General features: G+C 38.6%; 1 protein-coding gene across 2 annotated transcripts; it reads right to left on the bottom strand.

Annotated features, from left to right (window-relative positions):
* Positions 1-148: 148 nt before the first annotated feature.
* On the bottom strand, positions 149-22,063 carry STARD4 (StAR related lipid transfer domain containing 4). Of its 2 annotated transcripts, none has more exons than XM_024743347.1 (6): positions 21,867-22,063; positions 11,206-11,319; positions 10,214-10,263; positions 6,178-6,304; positions 5,219-5,333; positions 149-3,943 (listed from the first exon to the last, which is right to left on the bottom strand). In XM_024743347.1, the coding sequence occupies exons 1-6, from the start codon at positions 21,903-21,905 to the stop codon at positions 3,714-3,716; spliced, it is 675 nt and encodes a 224-aa protein (XP_024599115.1). In that variant the 5' UTR covers positions 21,906-22,063; the 3' UTR covers positions 149-3,713. The 2 variants fall into 2 exon arrangements, with proteins under 2 accessions (XP_024599115.1, XP_024599116.1); XM_024743348.1 differs by having other exon boundaries at positions 11,206-11,331; positions 21,867-21,889.
* Positions 22,064-23,969: the final 1,906 nt, after the last annotated feature.

The raw sequence follows: 23,969 nt of genomic DNA, 5'->3' as shown, positions 1-23,969 counted from the left end.
TAGACATTAGGAGTTTAAATTGGGCAATGTTTTCCTATCTTCTCCAGAGGCAACCTCCATTACAGAGTTTTTAGCTTAAGAGGTTAATTTAATTCAACTTGAGTGTTGATAAAATGTCCTTCAGTTAGGAAAGAAAGAGGGAGGAGAGTAAGAAAGGACTTTTTTATTGGGAGATAATTTTACATATAGAAATCTACAGTTTCAAATATATCCAGCCTCAATGAACAGTGAAATGAAGAGATTTTTAACATTAACAATCTGTCTTTAATACTCTAGCAGTTTATACTGTACATAACTGCAGAACACTAAATTCTCATAATTATTTTTGCTGCGTATTGTGTTAAACTTCAAGGATTAATCAAGGATTATCAATACAAGCTAATATTTCATGCAGAAGTATCACTTATGATAAATTGTTTTTTTCTTGTATGAAACTAATTTCCTTAAAAAAATAGGTACCATGTACTGAAAACAGTACCATGCCAAGTGTTTCCTGCATACACGTGTTTCTAATACAAACTAGCTATAAGCCAGAGAAAATAATCAACCACATAACTACACGGCAGATTACATTCTTTCATTTCATCAACTGCCCTATGAAAAGTTAATTATCTTCAAAGGAAAATCTTTTGGGGCTGTAATTTTTATTTTACTGACAATCACAACTGATTTATTTCCAATGTTAAGGAGTCCACGTTTAGCAAGCACTGAAGGCTTCAGAGAACAGAAAAGATTTTGTATTTAAGAGAGGGATTCTATGAAATTCTCTACTTCATATTATAGAAAGACAAATTAATATACAGATTAATATAGAACTGTGTGTTATTAAAAGTTACTAAAATTAACTTGAAATGTGGCTAGCCCAAATTAGTAAAATATACACCAGAAATCAAAAAATCAGTATAAAAGAAGAATGTAAGCTATCTTAAAGATTTTTACAGTGATTACATGTTGAAATGATAATATTTTGGATATATTGAGTGAAATGTACTGTATTATTAAAATTAACTTCAGCTGTTTCTTTTAATTTTTTTAATGCGACTGCTAGAAAATTTTAAATTACATATATGGCTCACATTATTTTTCCATTCTACAGCACTGCTATAGAAACAGCAGACTCTATTACATGTTAATATTAATCCCAATCCACATTGTTAAATTTCATATCATTATGATAATTGACATAACATATATAATACATTATCACAAGATTCCTGAGCTTAGAATCAAATACACCTCTACTCTTGAAAACAAAACCAAACAAAATGTGCTCTAATCTTTTCCATCATCTTCTGTATACTAGCAACTGTGCTAAACTTTGGTTATGTATGATTCCACAAACACGCAAAAGGGATCTTTTGGGTGATAGAACTATTCTAAAATTGGACTGTTGTGATGGCTGCATAACTATAAATGTATTCAAAAATCAACGGATTGTATACTTATAACTGGTAAATTGTATAGCATTGGAAATTATACCTCAATAAAGCTGTTTGTTTTTTTTTTTTAAAGTACACAGCTAGAGCCCAGCAGATTTAAAGTGCCATCTAGAAGCTGCATATACATTTCAGGTAATTCAAATATAATTCTTCAATCCATCATACGGCTCAACATTGCAATGAAAATTTTTCCATGAGCGTCTTGTTACCTGCAATGGGTCCTCATTCAACAGTGGATTATGTCATCACTAGTTGGAGGTATAAGTTACAAAAAAACAAAGGGAACACAGAGTAGCTGAAAGTGGACAGTTTACTAGTGGCACCCAGCTCAGGCGATAATAGCCCTTATAATAATGTACATCTTGTTGCAAACTTACCCAATCTGGGCACCCTATAATTGGACATCTGCTGGTATTTTGTCATGCTAGACTGAATACTGGAATGTAAGAAACCTCCTGCTCTACACTAATAAAACCAAATAAAAGACAATAGATTGAGTCAAAATTAACATTTAACAATTTCCATGTGAAACTGAAAGCTAAACTGCTCATTTCTCTTTCCCTATTGCAAGAAAAAAAAAAAGTAGAGAAATCCAGCAGCTCAAAAATTATAGTCAATTTGGAAAAACATATTGGTGATTAATAAATTTCAAGTTAAGAGCATAGGATCGTTTGTGCATTGCTTCTATCAGACCTTGAAACAAACTATTTTCAATCTAAAATTTGTGAGATTATTCACTATGGATATTATGGTGCTGCCACCTTTTGCTTTTTTTGAACATCATCTCCACACCAAAACAATAAAAATAAGTCAGCTCTACTTTTTCCACTTTAGCAAAATGTGTCTGAAGAACTATGACTTATGCTTTCTTTACACTCAGGAAAACACAGGAAAGTAAAACACAGATCACACCTTCATGCAACTGAACCACTATACAGTTTTGTGCTTTTGGTGGCCTATCTAGTAAATACTATTTCCAGAGCTCTCTTTACCCCATATTAACCAAAAAAAAAAAAGAAGAGAAAATGAAACAGTGGGAACAGTAATAATAACACATAAATAACTCACATTGAACACTGGAACAGATTTCAAGATGTGTGCATGTACACAAATATAAATATAGACAAAAATTTGCACGGACACTGAGTTCCCTCAAGTTCTCATCTTAGATGTAAACTAGGTGGATAGTTCAAAAGTCAAAGACCATGTGGAATGTTAAAATCATTTAGGAATGTTCATTTAATGCAGCCACAGAATCGAGAGACATATTATAGTCCATTCTAGTTATAAAATGACTCATCCAGGCATTTAGATAAATCTATGAATGCATTCGTTCTAGTTCCAGACTGAAGTTACATCAGAATTGTGAATGCTTATGACGTAGTTATACTTTATGAGTTGAGTGACACATTTAAAACTCAAACATGTATAAAACATTCACTGAATTTGACTTTCTAGAGAGATGATTCTCTATTGGTCAGTATTGGATACCACCACCTATTTCACATAACCCAGAATACTGTCAAATCAATGTGGTGTCCCAGCACATATCTGGCAGTTTTTCACACTGTCTTATTCATTCATAAATGCTTTTAAGACTCCCAAAATAAAAGCCCATAAAGATATGAATACATTTTTTAAGATATCTATAAAATAATACTATCCAGGTATCAAAACTGAATTGCATTTTACTATAATACCTATTCTTTTCTTATTTCTGATATTTTCAATAGGTAAAGTAGTACAAGTCAACTGACAATGAAGTTCATCTTTATAAAGTATAGAGAAGAGCTTTTTTTCTTTAGTCCAAGATATTGTTAAACTCATAGAGCATACGAGAAGTAAAGCATTAATATTTAACTCCTCCCCAAATTAACACTTTTACAGAATGTTCATAAAGCTCTAAAATAGGTGATTTTAACCTACCAGCATGAAGCTTGGCTTTCTCTAATTTCTAAGTAGCCAAAATATTCATACTGAGGCACTATTCAATTTCTTAAGAGTTTGTGTCAAAGAACTATATCTACTTCTTGGTGGATTTCTGTCATACTCTCCATTCCTAGACATATCACCATACCAAACAATGTGCAAATAACTGTTTAGGAAAACTGAAATGCCCACACTAGATAGCTATTTACTTTAGGAATAAAATAAACCAAAAACCTCTCAAAATTTTCTACAGGCTATGCAGAAGACAGGAAAGGATGATTTTTACAGGCCATGCAGCTAAGAGAGAGTTGATTCAGGGAATATAATACTATAAGTTTAAACATATTATGCCTTTTGTAAGGCTTTTTGTAAATCACCATAGAAGTTGATTAAGGTGCTTGCCATGGCTGTATCTACTGCAGACTGGGGAATCATTCCACGCAGATCCGTCTGAATATAGCCTGTCAAAAGACTCCGGTTTGGACTGTCTTTAAGAGGAACACAAAACCAACCACAGGGATGGTTATATCCACGAACAAATTCTGATCTCTTTTCACTCCAGTCAAGACTTACCCCTACAAGGCAATTTAAAATGACACTATTAATAGCAATGACTGACATTAATCTAAAACTCTCACTAAAAAATATTATCAGATTTCTTATTTACATATTTTTCTTCTTATCCATGTAGATGAAAATTAAGCCCCAAGAGTGACCGTGGAAGAATGAAAAAGATAATTACTAAGTGGAATTCTGACAGAGGCTGGTAGATATGTAATGGGGAAAGTTCTAATCCCTTCAGAATAAATGGCATCATGTCATCCTGGTAACTCCTTGGAAACTACAAATCTTCTCTGTAGTAGCGAGGCCTCCAGGTACTAATAATCAAACCTATGTACCACCACTGCTCCCCACAGGCACTACCATATCAAACTTTGGTTCTGGCTGGTTCAGATTAAACAGGTAGATGTGTACCTACAACTGCCAACTCAAATATATCGTACATACACAAATATTAATTTACCTATAGATATATTTTAGAAAGCAGAAGCCTTCTAATAGTATCTTTAATTTTGAAAAGAAAAATATTACACAGATCAAGGAAGAAAAAGTACTCTAACACATACCAAGCCTATTTTTTCTAACTATATGACTAAGAAGCTGTTTCTTGAGAGTGACTTAGAAGGAAACCCAACGACTAGATCCCTTTCTTAGAGGCAGTCACGCGTTCCATATTTGTTAGCTGTGACCTGAAGGATACTGTGTAACGGGGAACAAAAACTCATCAGAAAGATTGCAAAAACCTTCTCGATATTGTTATTTTAATCCCTAGGGTTTAGCATTTGCAAACAGAGCTTATTGATTATAAAATAACTATGGGGACTTCCCTGGTGGCGCAGTCGTTAAGAATCTGCCTGCCAACGCAGGGGACACAGGTTCAATCCCTGGTCCGGGAGGATCCCACATGCCGCGGAGCAACTGAACCCGTGTGCCACAACTATAGAGCCTGCTCTCTAGACCCCACAAGCCACAACTACTGAGCCCGCACGCCACAATTACTGAAGCCCATATGCCTAGAGCCCGAGCTCCGTAATAAGAGAAGCCACCGCAGTGAGAAGCCCACGCACCGCAACAAAGAGCAGCCCCTGCTCGCCACAACTAGAGAAAGCCCGTGCATGCGCAGCAACGAAGACCCAATGTAGCCAAAAATAAATAAATTAAATAAAATAAATTTTTAAAAAATAAGTATGAAAGTTGAAAATGTATCTTGTGTAGAAAGAAACATCCAGCCTAGAAAACTCAAAATTTAAAACAAACCGAGAGAAAGTAAAAGGTTCTGAGACAATTACCACAGGATAAAAGCCCTTCTTTATAGTCCACAGTATACGAGAAGTCAACAAACTCTCTTGGGGAAATTATATTCCAAAGCTGACCAGCAGTAGTATAACGCATCACACAGCAATTCTGAAAGAGAACAGGTAACAGCTGTTAGTACTATAGGAAATACATACGTAGACTCATATATCATAAGTTAATCTTTAGTAAAAAATTAACACTCACTTAAAATGTGTTATAATAAATATTAATAACATTTCTTACAGTGATTCTGACAGGTTTAGATCTCTATTCTATATCTCATGGCAACTGTATGGACTTGAAGAGGATATGCAATCAAAACACAGAGGTAAGTTACCCAGTATCCAAATCTCTGTTTCAGTAGAGTCACCTCTTACCCTATATGATAAAAATGGAAGCAGGTAGTATAGACTGTACGTGTATAAGATAAAATCCACAAGTACTTTGACTAAAACACCAAATGTGTCAATAAAGGAATTCAAACATGGCAAGGAATGAATTAATAAAAACAGACAAAGAAAGCAAGCCACTTAGGTTACATAATTCTCTAATGCCTAAGGTGGCATTTTTATCTTTGATTTTGGCTAAATGTTAATGGAAAACCTACATACTATTACCTAGAAACCTGAATATGATGGTGGTATTTTCAGAATTTTAGATTTCAGAACCTCAGCTAAAGTTTTACAATTAAAGACACTGATGATTTTCTTAAGCAGCAAGGGTAAAGCTGTTGCAGAAAACAAACTCAGTTCTGACTAACACTCATTATTAATATGAGGAAACTCAAGCTTTTTAAAAGGCAGCAAGGATTCCCCTGTGAGATCTTTGCCATGACTACTTATTCTCAAAGCAATGAATATAATGAATGCAAGTATACACACGTGCACATGCGCACACACACACACACACACACACACACACACAATCTGAAGCAACATTTCTAAACAAATACCTCTTCAAAGTACTCCAAAATATCCAATGAGGTCATTAAGCTGTCCCAATCCAAGCGACAGGGACCTGGGCGTATATGGTCTATTACACTATTGACGACATCGTCTATAACACCTTGGGCTTTGAAGCTGGAGAAAACATATGAAAGTCAAATGCTATTAGAATGAAAAATTTCAGCATGCTCTCACAGTTCAGAGCTCACATCAAAAAAAATAAAATTTAATGAAGATTTTTTAAAAAGAGTAAATCCCGACTTTTCTGATAAATTAGGTTCTGTCAATTACTTCATCAGAATGTACTCTAAAACGTCCTCAAATCTAATAAGAGATTTGAAGGCTATCTTACGCATTATCATAAACATAGTAAAATACCTTCATGTTATGGTGTAGCCAACAGCAGTCTGTAGAACACTGTAATGCTTCCATTTATTTCATATGCTCTTCTTTTCTCAGCTATGTTCTAACATGTTATTAGTATATGCATATTCTTACCCTAACTTTTGAAACCTTTTTATTAGGAATAGAAATATAGGTCACCCTAGAATAGAATGCCCAGGATTGACTCATGAATAATATCAGAACTTGACATATTTCAAAGGTGGCATTACATACCAGTAGGAAAAAGATATACTAGTTCAAAAATGGTGTTTGGATTCAACAGTTATCCTAACAGAGAGAATAAAAACTGAATTCTTACTTCACATCATTCAGAATACCTCCAGATAGACTAAATACCACTATGTAAAAGGTAAAAATTTTAAATTTTGAGAAAAATATACAAGTGACCATCTTTGTGACCTCAGGATACAGGGGGATTACTTGAATACATAAAACACACAAAAACACAAATTACACAAGATGGTTAAAATTAAAAACTTACATACCACAAATGACAAAATAAGTAATTTCTTTAAAAACTAGCCACAGAGTGGAAGAAGATAAGTGCAACACATATATACAGATATATACTTACTATAGAGGATATATGATTAATTCCTATGAAACAATGAGAAGAGGACAATCCAAACAAAAGATGAGCAAAGGACAAGATTGACCTGAAATGTCAATAAACTTAGAGAAGATGCTCAATTTCACTCATAATCAAGTAATTACTAGCAATACACCATCTCATACCCCTGAAAAACTGACAGAGATTAAAAACTTAATAACAAGTGTTGAATGGAAGGGAATGAGAACTCTCAAAGTGCTACCACCCCTTTAGAGAGCAATTCGGCCACATGCAGTAAAGTGGGATGATGTATGTCCCTAAGACACAGGCACATCCCAAGAAAATGTTACATGTGTATAGAAGGAGACATGTACCAAAAAGCTTACTGTAGAGAAGAATTCACAACAACCTGAAAATTCATCAGTAGGCAAACTTGCAAACACAGATAAACACATTGTGGTATATGAATACAGAAGTGAAAGACTAGATCAACATGGGTAACTCTTGAAAACACAGTATTGAACAGAAAAAATTAAAGCGTATTACTAAAACACACACACACACACACACACAGTCACAGTGTGAAACAGGAATAATACACACAACTTCAAGAGAGTAGTTATCTCTGGGGAGGAAAGAAAAGAGAGGTAGATTGGCTTTAACTCCATCACTGTTTTCAGGGGTCTTTTTTTCTCTTTTTAAGCATCTGAAGCCTTTTTATCATTTTGTAAATCTCTCAAGCTCAAGCTTATATTATGCTCCATCCTAAGTCTGCTCTTCTGCCTGTGTTCTCTAACTTGGGGTGAGGGTGGGGGTAGGAGGTGGGTAATACAAATTACTTCAGGCACAAATTAGAAATCTGGGATTCAATTTTGACTCTTCTTTTTCTCTTAACCCCATTCCAATAGTCAGAACTAATAAGTCACCATGTTTCATCAAGATGATTTTCCAAACGTAAACTGCTTAGAACAATATCTGGTTTTCAATAAATGTTAGTTAGCTATCATCGCCATCATCATTGTCACCACCACCATCACTATCATAAATCTCTTTCAAGTTCATTTGTCCTTTTCAACTCCCATGCTATGTCCTTAGTTTGGGAACTCTGTGTCCAACTCAACACTGCATCAGTTTCTAGCTCTTCTGATCATATAACTCTTTAAGAATCTGAAAAAAGCCACAGATCTCTTCCCAGGAACATACACATTGTCACAAAACTTTGTATACAATCTTAGGGACACTTCAAGAAGCTAGCCATGGACCCCCAGGATACAAGCTCTTCTCTAAACTTTCCATGCTCATTTCTCTTTCACAATTGTTATTAGAACAAATGCAAAATCCTCTGAGGACCTGGGATGTATGGGTAGGGTTGAGCAGTAGGTAACGCAAAACTGAATGCCTTAGTTTAGAATTCAAAAATCCTTCAGAGGGCTTCCCTGGTGGCGCAGTGGTTGAGAGTCCGCCTGCCGATGCAGGGGACACGGGTTCGTGCCGCGGTCCGGGAAGATCCCACATGCCGCGGAGCGGCTGGGCCCGTGAGCCATGGCCGCTGAGCCTGCGCGTCCGGAGCCTATGCTCCGCAATGGGAGAGGCCACAACAGTGACAGGCCCGCGCACCGCAAAAGAAAAAAAAAAAAAATCCTTCAGACATCCTCTCCCCACCCCCATACTTAATGTTCCAGCTATACAAACACAATTTCAACTTCCCTAAATAAACTCCTTAAAGTGTTTCCCATCTGTGTGAACGTAGTAAATGAAATTCTCTCTGCCTGGAATATGAATTTATCCTTCATTCCCTAAGAAATACCTATTCGTTCTTTAAGACTCTGCTCCAATATTAGCTCCCCTATGAAGTTTTTCCATATCACCAAGCATAGTGCTCCCTTGGCACTTTTTACACTTTTTCAGCCCCAGAAGGGATTACTGATCTAAAGGAGTAACTTCTACACTTGCTTACAATGTTTAATCCAACTCCAGTTTCCCTGTCCTCATAAATACTGTACAACTTATCTTCCTGGAAATGCTATCTTTGGTAATACACTTCAAAATACACTGTATATAGTAAGTTCAGTCAACAGTTTCATTTTAAAAAGTGCTGAGTCCCAAGGATGTGACTATTCCACTCCAATTTCACGTGGCAACTATCTCCTCTGGCTTTAAAAAACAATATTTTTTTACTGGTTAAAGGCATAATTCGTGTTCAACTATATGCAAAAATCAAAAAACAGAAGTAAAAATCACACATAAAACTGACATCTAGAGGTATATATTTTGTGTTAAATAAAACATTTTAATATATAAAAAATATATATTTAAAGTCAACCCATGATTGTGCTACATACAGTTTGGTATTCTGCTTTATTCACTTTTCATTGTATCTTGAGCATTTTATTATGTTTTTAAAGGCTGTAAAATAGCACATTTTATAATTTAATCATTCCCCAACAATTGATTATTCAGGTTGTTTGTAATTTTTAATATTTTAAGTAATACTGTGATGGAAGAGACAAGTTTAAATAACTATTAATTTTCCCATGATTTCTTCAAGATAAATTTCTTAGAATAAAATATGCTACAGGGGCTTCCCTGGTGGCGCAGTGGTTGAGAGTCCGCCTGCCGATGCAGGGGACACGGGTTCATGCCCCGGTCCGGGAGAATCCCACATGCCGCGGAGGGGCTGGGCCTGCGCATCTGGAGCCTGTGCTCCGCAGCGGGAGAGGCCGCGACGGTGAGAGGCCCATGCAAAAAAATAAAATAAAATATGCTACAGCACTGAATAAATGCAGAAAGAATATTAGAAGGGTCTTATACACCATAGTAAGAAATTAAGATTTTATCAGCTATCTGATATCATTTATGATATCATATTATTTATGATCCCCTCACCACCAACTCTGTCCCCCAGGGATATGGACATTTTAAAGGCTTTGAATTCATAACAGGATTTGCTTCTCAGAAAGTTTAACATCTTAAAGCAAAAGCCAAATTTTGCTGGCAATGATCATTCAGTGATCATGTGTGTAGGTGTGTATATATCTGAAGTTTAGCAATGTCCTAAGAGCTACGTAACACTACAGGAATTTACTTACAGATATCCATTAAATTCTTCTGAAGGTTTCCTCCAAATTGTTACATCTTTCTAGAAAAATAAAAACAGTGTATACTGATAATTACATAGGTGGAAACCTGGATATAAAACTGACAATTTCATAAATTCTACAGCATTAGCTTTTGCATGAAAATAAAACATAAGTAAATATTCAAAGAAATACACAAAAGTAATTTATACCATAAAATAATCCATATCTGAATTTCTTCTGTATCTGAAAGTAGTACACATCTAATTTAAATTACAAACCCCTACAAAAGGTTTTTCAATAGCTTAATGACACCCAAACACTGTTAAGATTCGGTGATGGCACTATCTCATTGGCCATTATTATTTGCCCCATTCCAATCTCATCTATTTACCATTACTGACACATTTAGACTGAGATAATAGAAATGTTAAATACTTCATTCTGAATTGCTCACATCTTTTTAAAATTAAACAATTCAAATCTATTATGACAGTGCTACCTTGAATTAGTCCCTACATTTTTTTCTAGGTCATTTCCCAAGAAATTCTGAATAGCAGAATAGCCATAGGACTTAACTGGAAGAGTCCTGGGTTCAAGGATTGGCTCTGTCAACACTCAGGTATGTCATATTGGTAAAAAAAATACTAACTGGCCATTCTCACAGGCTTGTTAAAATATCTGAAACAATTTCAAATTATCAATTACTATACTTCCTTAAACTGACAATGACATTTTATTTACTGACTTGAGAGGCTGCTCTTTACAGTCTTGTTGCCATGAGTCTATTCTTGTGTCCAATATCTGAAGAACTAATGAAAGCAGTGCAGGATTATGTTTCTTCCTTTGTGAGACAGTAAACCATCAACTATATTAGCACGTTTATCTATCCCGCACATTCATCTAAAGTATGGTCCATATTTTTCCGTACCATTTTGAAAGTCATCCACCAGCTCATTAGACAGAAGATACACCCTCAAGCATAAGTAATTTAATTAATTTACCATTTTCTTAGCAACTCGCCACTTGTCATCTTCAAGACTGTGGTATTGGATGAGAGTGTTTTTAAGTCTAGTCGCCAAAACAGCTGCATCAGGCAGGTCTTCCATTTGTTTTCCCTGTTACAGAGACTAAGATTATCATCAGCAAATACCAGAGTTAGATGCAGTTGGGTCTCAAATATGGCTTCATAAAAGAATCACCTGGGGAGTTGTAAAAGATACCAATACCTGGACCCCATCCCAAATCAACTAATCAGGATCCCTGAGGGTAAGACCTGGCCATAGGATTTTTTTCTAAAAGCTTCCAAGGTGTGAAACACATAGGGATAAGAATCACATATGTTGAGTTATTAAAATCACTCATATAAAAAATAAAATACAATCCTATTTCCCTTTCTAATAGAATCTAACCCAAAGGAATAAATTATAAAATTCCAGATAACTTAAAAAAAATACTGCTTTTTCAAAAATACAAAAATAACACACAAGGCATAAACTCTTTAAAAATTCCTTAGAGATTCAGCCATTGAAAATTTTCATTTTACCAGCCAACAGATATAAGACTCATTCTAGCAAACAAATGACAACCACAATTGGAAACCTCCTCTTACATCCTTTAAGGATAGAGCTAGAGACCTCTGAAGAATTTCAAAAGTTTGAAGAACTCTATTGTCTTCAATGTTTTATTTCATTTGATGAAGTGTCATAGGATTGAGTGAGTTATCTGTGTAACATAGGAGGTGATATGAAGACCTTAGAACCACCAGTACAGCATAAATAAGTGGTTTATAATTTTAAGGCAATAATTTTAACTATACAGAGAGGAAAGTACTATATCATTAATAATTCCAAAGGTATGTTATTGTTCAACAATACTTTAAAAGGGAAATGATTACTAATCTTTTAAGATAATAAACTTAATATAATGAGGGATTCTATAATGTGATCATTTTAAAACATTGCTGCAAATCCTGTGACACACTTCCCATCAAGAGGGATTGACATATATACACTACTATGTATAAAATAGATAACTAATGAACACCGACTGTATAGCACAGGGAACTCTACTCAGTGCTCTGTGGTGACCTAAATGGGAAGGAAATCCAAGGAAGAGGATATATGTATATGTATAGCTGATTCACTTTGCTGTACAGCAGAAACTAACACAACATTGTAAAGCAACTATACTCCAATAAAAATAAATAAAGTGAAAAAAATCAATAAAAAGCAACAAAGCATTTACAATGAAAAAAAAAAAAAGGTGCAGTCTGTGACGCTGCATGACCTCTGCAGCTAGGTTAGAAAATTCCATGCAGCCTCTGTACGTCACTCTTAGAATAATCGCTCTGGGAGCCTTTGATCAACATGTAAGCATACAAGAAGTCTGGTTATCCTGAAGCTGATATGTGGAAAGGCCCAGGTGGAAAGAAGAGGAAGGGAGGGAAAAAAGGAGAGGGAGAGACAGAGACAGACAGACACACACACACAGATCCAAAATCCCACATCCAGAAGCCTATATTTAGGGCTTCACACCTAATGGGCATCTCTTGCTGCCCCAGTCTTCCTCCAATTTGCCTCAGTCTTCCTCATCTTAATAATTTTACTATTAAAATGATAATTGAGCCAGTTGCTCAATGTCAAAAACCTTGGAATCACCCTTAATAGGTATTAGGAGATTCATCACATACCATTGCCTACAATGCTCTTCTCCTACTGATTTTCTTTCTGTCCCTTAAATACATCAAGCTTGTCACTGACTTCGGGCCTTTGTACTTACTATTATTTCCCTACCTGGATTAGTAGATCCCAAATCTGAGCATGACTATTAACAACCTGTAATAATAATTTCAGATTAAACCTCCTGTCCTTAATACAACCTTCCCCAAATCACTATTATATTCTTCTTTTATTTTCTTCATAGTGCATCACTATGTGAAATTAACTTGTTTATTTATTGATGTACTATATTCTACTCTTTGACTACCATGTCCCCAACTAATAGAGTGGCTGTCCCATGTCTGCCTTTTTCACTACTATATCCCCACCAACTAGAACACTACCTGGAACACAGTAGGACCTTAATATTTGTTGAAGTGTGTTTGCTTCAAAACATGATTTATTTGGTCTTAACTTCTCTCCTTTTGGTGCCATGGTACTCTCCAGTAAAAGGCTAAAGAAGAAAAGGCTTTGGAAGAAAGCTGTCCATTTACAGGATCATGAAGTTACTACTAAAAAGGAGATCAAGAAAAGATCTAAATGAAATATCAAGGCTCAAACCTCTATGGGAATAAGGATGCAATTCTCACTACAAATGCATACATCAGAATCATGTTGTTATAATTTGTAATAGCTGTTAATGTTGACAAAGACTCTCTCCTTGGTTGGGCTCCTCTGAGTCCTCATTTTTTTTTTTTTTTGGCTGCATCAGGTCTTAGTTGCGGCATGCAGAATCTTCAGTAGTGGTGCGGGCTCTTCATTGAGGCACGTGGGCTTCTCTCTACTCAGTGTGTGCAGGCTCCAGAGCACACAGGCTCAGTAGTTGCGGCACGCAGTCTCTCTAGTTGTGAGGCACGGGTTCTAGAGTGCATGGGCTTAGTTGCCTCATGGCATGTGGGCTCTTAGTTCCCCAACCAGAGATCAAACCCGCGTCCCTTGCATTGGAAGGCAGATTCTTAACCACTGGACCACCAGGGAAGTCTCCTCTGAGTCCTCTTTGTGACGAGGCCTAGCTCTTGGGCTTGTCCTTGGACCCCTTAATCTAGTTTTAGCAAGAATCCTGCTGAGTCAGTTTAGTGAAAATCCCCTACCCTCAAATTTCCTTATCCCACCTCAATCTTATCCCCCTGGCCTGCCTTCAGCAAGAATCCTGTCAAGTTGGTTTAAGGCGAATCTCCCTTCCTCTAATGTTTCCTCTTAGTAATTTTCATTCACTGACACCCACCCTGCTCCTTGGCTATACAACCCTATGTGCCCTTGTTGTATTCAGAATGAAGCCTAGTTCTATACCAAGGTTTCTTTTCCACTATTGCGATAGTTATTGAATAAGATTTGCCTTTACCACTTTCATGTGTGTCTGCCTCTGGTTTTCTGTGACACCGTTTTTGGATATTAGATTTCATGGTCCACAGCCAGATAGCCCGATTCAGTAGGTCTGCTCTAGAATAGGCCCCAGATCTAGGTCCTATAAAAAGCCTCACTGATCATTCTTTTAACCAGTCAGGAGTGACAACCACTAATCTAAAGTGCAAAAAAAAGTCAGTGCTATAGTCAATATTTAACCAGCACAAAGTAGAACATAAAAGCCATGAAACATGATAAACACTAAAATGATATAAGGGGATTCAAGATGGCGGAAGAGTAACACGCGGAGATCACCTTCCTCCCCACAGATACACCAGAAATACATCTACACGTGGAACAACTCCTACAGAACACCTACTGAACGCTGGCAGAAGACCTCAGACTTCCCAAAAGGCAAGAAACTCCCCACGTACCTGGGTAGGGCAAAAGAAAAAAGAATAAACAGAGACAAAAGGATAGGGACGGGACCTGCACCAGTGGGAGGGAGCTGTGAAGGAAGAAAGGTTTCCACACACTAGGAAGCCCCTTCGCAGGCGGAGACTGCGGGTGGCAGAGGGGGAAGCTTCGGAGCCGCGGAGGAGAGCACAGATATAGGGGTGTGGGGGGCAAAGCGGAGAGATTCCCACACAGAGGATCGGTGCCGACCGGCACTCACCAGCCCGAGAGGCTTGTCTGCTCACCTGCCGGGGTGGGCGGGGCTGGGAGCTGAGGCTCGGGTTTCGGTCCGGATCCCAGGGAGAGGACTGGGCTTGGCGGCGTGAACATAGCCTGAAGGGGGCTAGTGCGCCACAGCTAGCAGGCAGGGAGTCCGGGAAAAACTCTGGACCTGCCGAAGAGGCAAGAGACTTTTTCTTGCCTCTTTCGTTTCCTGGTGTGCGAGGAGAGGGGATTAAGAGCGCTGCTTAAAGGAGCTCCAGAGACAGGGGCGAGCCGCAGCGATCAGTGCGGACCCCAGAGGCTGGCATGAGATGCTAAGGCTGCTGCTGCAGCCACCAAGAAGCCTGTGTGCAAGCACAGGTCACTATCCACACCGCCCCTCCCGGGAGCCTGAGCAGCCCGCCACGGCCAGGGTCCCGTCATCCAGGGAGAACTTCCCCGGGAGAACACACGGCGCTCCTCAGGCTGCTGCAACGTCACGCCGGCCTCTGCCGCCGCAGGGTCGCCCCGCACTCCGTACCCCTCCCTCCCCCCGGCCCGAGTGAGCCACAGCCCCCGGAGCAGCTGCTCCTTTAACCCCGTCCTGTGTGAGCGAAGAACAGACGCCCTCAGGCGACCTACATGCAGAGGCAGGGCCAAATCCAAAGCTGAACCCCAGGAGCTGTGCAAACAAAGAAGAGAAAGGGAAATCTCTCCCAGGAGACTCAGGAGCAACGGATTAAATCTCCACAGTCAATTTAATGTACCCTGCATCTGTGGAATACCTGAATAGACAACGAATCATCCTAAATTGAGGAGGTGGACTTTGGGAGGAATGATATATATATTTTTTTTCCCTTTTTCTCCTTTTGTGAGTGTATATGTGTGTGTTTCTGTGTGTGATTTTGTCTGTACACCTTTGGTTTTACCATTTGTCGTTGGGTGCTGTCTGTCCTTTTTTTTTTTCCTTTTTTTTAGTATAGTTTTTAGCACTTGTTATCATTGGTGGATTTTTTTTTTTTGGTTTGGTTGCTCTCTTCATTCTTTTTTTATTACTTAAAAAAATTTTAATAATTATTTTTTATTTTAATTATTTTATTTTATCTCTTTCTTTCTTTCTTTCTTTCATTCATTCATTCTTTCTTTTTTTCTCGCTTTTATTCTGAGCTGTGTGGATAACAGGCTCTTGGTGCTCCAGCCAGGCATCAGGGCTGTGCCTCTGAGGTGGGAGAGCCAAATTCAGAACAATGGCCCACCAGAGACCTCCCAGCTCCACATAATATCAAATGGCAAAAATCTCCCAGAGATCTCCATCTCAACGCCAACACCCAACTCCACTCAATGACCAGCAAGCTACATTGATGGACACCCTATGCCAAACAACAAGCAAGACAGGAACACAGCCCCACCCATTAGCAGAGAGGCTGCCTAAAATCATAATAAGGTCACAGACACTCTAAAACACACCACCAGACATGAACCTGCCCACCAAAAAGACAAGATCCAGCCTTATCTTCCAGAACACAGGCACTAGTCTCCTCCACCAGGAAGCCTACACAACCCACTGAACCAACCTTAGCCACTGGGGGCAGACAACAAAAACAATGGGAACTACAAACCTATTCAATGCAATCCCTATCAAACTACCACTGGCATTTTTCACAGAACTAGAACAAAAAATGTCACAATTTCTATGGAAACACAAAAGACCCCAAATAGCCAAAGCAATCTTGAGAAAGAAAAACAGAGCTGAAGGGAGCAGGCTCCCTGACTACAGACTATAAAAAACACACCAAGTAATCAAGACAGTATGGTACTGGCACAAAAACAGAAATATAGATCAATGGAACAGGATAGAAAGCCCAGAGATAAACTCACGCACATATGATCACCTTATCTTTCATAAAGGAGGCAAGAATATACAATGGAGAAAAGACAGCCTCTTCGATAAATGGTGCTGGGAAAACTTGACAGGTATATGTAAAAGAATGAAATTAGATCACTCCCTAACACCGTACACAAAAATAAACTGAAAATGGATTAAAGACCTAAATGTAAGGTCAGACACTATGAAACTCTTAGAGGAAAACATAGGCAGAACACTCTATGACGTAAATGACATCAAGATCCTTTTAGCCCCACCTCCTAGAGCAATGGAAATAAAAACAAAAATAAACAAATGGGACCTAATGAAACTTCAAAGCTTTTTCACACCAAAGAAACCATAAACAAGACAAAAAGACAACCCTCAGAATGGGAGAAAATATTTGCAAATGAAGCAACGGACAAAGGATTCATCTCCAAAATTTACAAGCAGCTCATTCAGCTCAATATCAAAAACACAAACAACCCAATCCAAAAATGGGCAGAAGATCTTCCAAAGAAGATGTACAGATTTCCAGCAAACACATGAAAGAATGCACAACATCATTAATCATTAGAGAAATGCAAATCAAAACTACAGTGAGATATCATCTCACACCAGTCAGAATGGCCATCATCAAAAAATCTAGAAACAATGAATGCTGGAGAGGGTGTGGAGAAAAGAGAACCCTCTTGCACTGTTGGTGGGAATGTAAATTGATACAGCCACTATGGAGAACAGTATGGAAGTTCCTTAAAAAACTACAAATAGAACTACCATATGAGCCAGCAATCCCACTACTGGGCATATACCCTGAGAAAACCATAATTCAAAAAGAGTCATGTACCAAAATGTTCATTGCAGCTCTATTTACAATAGCCAGGACATGGACATGTCCATCGACAGATGAATGGATAAAGAAAATGTGGCACATATATACAATGGAATATCACTCAGCCATAAAAAGAAACGAAACTGAGTTATTTGTAGTGAGGTGGATGGACTTAGAGTCTGTCATACAGAGTGAAGTAAGTCAGAAAGAGAAAAACAAATACCGTATGCTAACACATATATATGGAATCTAAAAAAAAATGGTCATGAAGAACCTAGGGCCAAGACAGGAATAAAGACGCAGACCTACTAGAGAATGGACTTGAGGACATGGGGAGGGGGAAGGGTAAGCTGGGAGAAAGTGAGAGATGGCATGGACATATATACACTACCAAACGTAAAATAGATAGCTAGTGCGAAGCAGCCGCATAGCACAGGAAGATGAGCTCAGTGCTTTGTGACCACCTAGAGGGGTGGGATAGGGAGGGCGGGAGGGAGGAAGACGCAAGAGGGAAGAGATATGGGGATATATGTATATGTATAACTGATTCACTTTGTTATAAAGCAGAAACTAACACACCATTGTAAAGCAATTATACTCCAATAAAGATGTTTAAAAAAAGAGTAAATACTGCAAACAAATTATGCTGAAAAAAACAAAGAAAAAAGATATGATATGGAAAAAATAAAATGATACAGAAGTTCAGGGAGGAATAAAAAATCTTTTCCTCTATTTTCTTATGCTCTGTCCCTGAGACCTGCAATTAAATTGACAAAAGATAGATTAACAGAAAAAAAGGCAAAGTTTACTTGATGTCAATATTTAATTTTTTTATGCAAAGAGGCTTTCATAGAAAATAACTGGAGACCCAGAGAAGCTTATATACCCGGAGCTTATACACCATCTTAAAGGGTGATAAACTCTGGAGAAATGACAAGACAAGGGAAAAGGGGTTTGAGCTTCTAGGCGTGGTAAATTATGGCAAGATAAATATATGGGAAGACACTAATAAAAGGTAAAGGCAAAAAAAAAGGTAAAGGCTATTTTAGTGGTTTGTTTGTGTAGACCATCTCAGTTCAACTTTCTATCTCCAGTGATAGCAGTTATTCTCCTGGTATAGGAGAGAGGAGAGGGAAGACCTTCACCAAAGGATATTTATCTCCCATTTTTAGGCAGATAGTGGAAGGATAAATAGTTCTTTCCGTGTCTGCTGCTTCTTAATTGCCTTCAGCTCAAAGTAACCTTTATTCTGAAATGGCATGTTTTGGGGTGGTATATCCCTTCAGAAACATAGGAAAGTATATATAGAAAATTCAGTAATATAGAATTTTGGATCTATGAAAGTGATGTGAAATATCTAATAATTATAGATCCTACCCATAAGAAGTGGATTAGCTCATTTAAAAAGTCTGCCAGTCAGGAATAGATCCCATTTCCACTCAAGAGACTGCCAACTTGATAGCCAGTACAATGACCTTATTTAAGGGTATGTTATAAACAAACACAAGTTCTTAGAGAGGACTTGAAAAAGAAATTTAATTTATCCATTACTAAGGATCATTATGATTAAACAACATTCTTTAAATACAGAGGTCACATGCCAGGTTCCTGTGGCTAGCAGATGAGTATTTTCAAAACTCTTTGATAGAAATCAAAGATGAAGTGGAAAGCTACTGTTAGCATAGACAACATTACCTTTAGGTAAATCTAGCATACAAAAAGTAAGCAATAAAAACTACCTATAAAGATAAGAATCTGAAACTTTAAGGTGTTTACCTTAGTTATCATTCACTCCTACTGGTTAGTATAAAATCTAAACTCCCTAATATGTCCTATGGGCCCTTTTATATTTTGGCCAAGCCCATTGCCTAATTTCTACTCTTCTTTCCTGGACCCCTCTTAAGACTATGTTAGCTCCCCCGCCAATGTTAAAAACTCCTATTAATGAGCCTCTCTAGTGGTGGTGGAGTAGGAGGTAGGAAAGGAAGAAAATAAAGTAAGTATAAACTTGGAAATCTCTCTTTTAGCCCAACGAAGTATTTAACCAGGCAGTTAATCTTGATGAAAAAAATCCATGCAAGGGTTAAGTCCAAAGGGAATAACAGTTACTTTCTAAACTGATCATCTGTGTTTAGACAGGCAAGAAAGAGAATCTCTCAAAAACCAAGGTGGGGTGCGGATAGGGGAACAACATTGGGGTTATCAAGGTCTTGGTGCTCTCTTAATATAATAGGGCACTCACATTAATTGAAAAGAAAGCATGCAATTTGCCCTATTGCAATCTCTATCTGTGGAGAATTTCAGGAAATGTTTTAAATACCATTCTGAACTCCCTCTTTCTTTTATTGTCCTTGCTGACCTTATAGCAGGAAACTCTCCAACACTTCCATGTCAGAGAAAACAGGTACCACTTAACTGTATCAGAATCTAACAGCTCCATAAATGGGTTATATACTCTTGACAATTCTATAGCCAGGTGCTAAGTAATGTCCACCTTTTTTCTTTCTTACTCTAACCTTTTTGGTCACGTTTTCTATGTTTATGTTTTTGAAGTGACTACTAGTGTAGGCAGTTGCTGCCACCATTGAGTGGGCAGCCTTCACAGGTTAAAAAATTTTCTTGAGCTTCCCTGGTGGCGCAGTGGTTGAGAGTCTGCCTGCTGATGCAGCGGACACGGGTTCACACCCCGGTCTGGGGAGATCCCACATACCGTGAAGTGGCTAGGCCTGTGAGCCATGGCCGCTGAGCCTGCGCGTCCAGAGCCTGTGCTCCGCAACGGGAGAGGCCACAACAGTGAGAGGCCCGCGTACCACCAAAAAAAAAAAAAAAAAAAAAAAATTTTCTTGAGGCCATCTATCAGCACCACAGTCTTTGACGGATACAATTTTAATTTTTGTCAAATGTCAGTGAAATGGCCATAGGTTTTAATTAACTATGGAATATAATAAACATTTTAACCTCTAATAAAAAGTGAATGCCATAAAAATCCGTTTGTACTTATGTAGTATGATTAAGTCAGAATTCACGTATTAAAGAAACTCATATCAGAATCGTTTCACCTTCAATTACCTGATTGATATGTTTCATGTATGTGAATAGCTTCAATTTAACATGCCATAGATCTTCCCCAAGATGTGCAAACCAAGGCCTTGTAAATTAAATATTTTCTACCTAACATAAAAATTCCAGCATAGGCTTAATTGCCAATCAATTTTGAATTAGTAATTTAGCTTTTCCAATTAGTCAAGTACGGTAGTTTCTCATTTTTGAGACTGGCTGTAGCAGGAATGCAACAGGGTAAGTCTTCATCTGCAATGTGACTGATGATACTCCGATTCAGTGCTCACTTTGGCTTATTTTAGGACAAGCTTTATAACACCAATGAGACTTTTACAACACTTAAGACAATATTAATTTCTAATAATGTCACAGCTTTAAGTTTGAGTCCAAGTTAATGTTCAAGCTCCTAATGCTCTAATCCTTTATTTAAAAACATAATAATAGCTAACATTTATTGATCATTTACTATGTGATCAGTCTTTCTGGCCACTTCAAATTGTATTATTTCATTTAATCCTCATAAATAACCTTAAGAGCCCATCCTATTATTGTCTCTATTTTACAGAAAGGGAAAGTATCAACACGGAGGTTAAGTCACTTGTCCAAGATCACACAGCCCATAAGTGATGGAGTCAGAATTCCCACCCAGGACCTCTGCCTCCAGAGACTAAAGGTCTATTCTGTAAAACACTGGAAGCTGATCAAAGACTGCAAGAGACTCTAAAAATCTGACATCATGTTGAATTTGCCATATTTTGTCTTGGCTGCTGAACCTAAAAAATCTCAGGTAATCTTTCTTAATTGTAAATTAGGGATAACAGCAACATTAATTTATTGAGGAATTACAAGAGTTAACATATTTAGTACCGAACTTGGAAGATAGTAAGCACTCGGAAAACACTGCCTCTTAACAACACAGCTCCGTCAAAGCCTGGTGTGAGGGAATGGACCTTCTGTTGTCTGTGCACCTACTAAGAACCAGGAAGCACTGTGCCCATCACAGAACGGTATCTCAATGAATCTTCACCCAGGCCCCCCGAAGCGAGGTTATTACCGCCCTTTCCCCATTTAACAGATGAAGTAATTTGGGCCTAATCGGCGTCCTAACGCTGGTGAACTGGGTTGAGGAGGAGAGGGGCAAGCCCTGGGATCCAACCAGTGCGACCCTTACCCTCAGTTTTCTCTTACCTGTGAGGTCCACACACGTCCGGACGCCGGTTCCGCCATCCTGGACCTCCACGGCGGCTTCCCTCTCCCACTGCCCGGAGCAGGTCCGGGAAGACCACTCTGTCGCTCCGCCTCCAGGCGGCCTCACCTCCGTGCTTCTACTCAAGGCTACTTGAGGTGAAGCAAGGAGTGCGACCGAGATCAGGCGTGCCAGGTAGACAGGAAACTCACTCTTTCTGCAATACTAACTCTACAGCTGTCTCGGCTTCCCCGCCCGCCGAGGCTACCGGCGGCATCAGCCAATGGTCGCCAAGTCACTGCCAGTTGCAGCCAATTGGAAGGCATCAAGCCTTCCGGGGAAGGCGGGCCGAACCCTGCAACCACGCCCCCGGCTCGAACCCTGGCCTCCGGGGATGGGTAGCGGCAAAAGTTGGCAGAAGCAACGTGTGTTTGCAGGGATTGGCTGGCGCGGCAGCGTGCGGAGCGCTGATTGGTCGCCGAGAGATGGACTGATTCCGCGTCGGGTGAGAGTTGACGGTCTCCGGGCCAGCTGCGTGTGTGGAGTCGCCTGTGGGTTTGGCTCTGGAAGGGTGTCCTGTGGCCAATTAATTCTGAAAGAATTTCGCGTGGCAGTAAGTCCCGCTGGGAGAATATGAACGCGAAGAGGGAGTGAATGACGACGGTGAGGGATAAGGCTGGCTTAAATTCGCTCTGAAGATTAGTATCCCGCGGCTGCATTGCCCCTCCCAAGGCCAGAAGTCAAATAAGAAATGAGAAAAAAAAAAATGCACCCGTGCGAGGATGACCGGCTCTTCGGCTTCCTGCGGCCTCCCGTGACTCAAATCCGAGAGTACTATACGAGAAAACATGTAAACAAAGTCACTGCACAGTGTGAATTGATCTTTCGCCAAATGTTTACCCTCAGATATGGGGGTTCAGAGGACAACCTTTTAAGTAGGGAAGAGTTGGGGTGCGCAGGTGGCTTTAGCAGCCTCACAAAGTGTTCTGGTTTTCATCTGTTTGAAGGTGAGTAACATTTATACCAGTGTCTGTGAAGTCACCCATCTGATAGGATGCTTGGTAAATCTGAATACTAAAAATCAGGTGTTTGCAAATTACATATACCAGGATATGTAGTTTGAGAACCAAGAATAGGAAGGAATGCAAGGCTACACCATTAGTCATTTTTGATAGACTTGCACTGAGAATAAGCAATACTTCATAAAAATTTTAATTAGCATCACTAAAAGAATCACCAAACACCACTTGCTAGTTATTATTGGCAGATTTTAAAAATCTTACCTCATTGTTTATATATAAAAGGAATAATAATTTGATGATTACTTTTCCGTTATCACCTTACATGTATTCATCTGTAAAACACGCCTACCTTGGGGGGCTGTGTGGAGTTAACGAGATATAAAGTATGTAAAACTTTAACCAAATCACTTTTCCATGACTATCTCAAGGTATTATCCGTACATACGTGCAAACAAGAACCACGACAATTGGCCAATAATAACTAGCAAGTGAATGGAGCCCCAGGCATAGATCGTTAAGGCAGATTATGTAATTTCTGAGTAGCTGAACTGGAATTTGGTCCAGGTCTGCTGGATTCTGAAACTGGGGCTCTTTAACCCCCATGAAACTCATAATGTGTTTCACAGGCTGTCAGGCACATACCTGTGCACAGCAGATGGGACCAGAAATGAAAGCCCTAATCCCTGCCGGGAAGGTTTACACAGTTAAATGGTGGAGAGGAACAAGTCCACTTAACCATTTCAGAAAAGTAGAAGATTAGTATCTCTCATTATTAGAATTGAGCTGGGTACATTGCTCAGTAGCTTTGCATATTCTCTTACAGAACCTGGTAGAATATGTTTAAAAAAAAATCAGCGTGACTTTTTTTTTGAAAGGGTTTTCTGCGTAAAGTCATACATCACACTTACTCCTCCTGTAGGGAGGTTTTGTTTCTTTCCCCTTTGCTCTTCATCTTTTGCCTTGTTTTCCTTGGTTAGAAAGAAGTTGAGCTAATTCAAAACCCCTCTGTGTCTATCAAAGTGGAATGCTACTGAAAGCAAAACTGCAGGTTTAGAAAAAATTAAATAATATTATCTGAAGCTA

The sequence above is a fragment of the Neophocaena asiaeorientalis genome, unplaced genomic scaffold, assembly GCF_003031525.2.
Source record: "Neophocaena asiaeorientalis asiaeorientalis breed wild unplaced genomic scaffold, Neophocaena_asiaeorientalis_V1.1 scaffold26, whole genome shotgun sequence".
Taxonomy (NCBI): Eukaryota; Metazoa; Chordata; class Mammalia; order Artiodactyla; family Phocoenidae; genus Neophocaena; species Neophocaena asiaeorientalis.
Note: the sequence above shows the minus strand (reverse complement) of the source record. Positions and strands in the feature narration are given on the sequence as shown.

Bases quoted from the DNA above. Each gene is read 5' to 3' on its own strand.
- STARD4 (XM_024743347.1), bottom strand. From the start codon at position 21,905: ATGGCGGAACCGGCGTCCGGACGTGTGTGGACCTCACAG. The intron at 10,264-11,205 runs GTAAATTAATTA...TTATTTTTCTAG, and splicing joins GGCGAGTTGCTAAGAAAATG to AAAGATGTAACAATTTGGAG. The intron at 3,944-5,218 runs GTAATTGTCTCA...ATTGCCTTGTAG, and splicing joins AGAAGGGCTTTTATCCTGTG to GGGTAAGTCTTGACTGGAGT.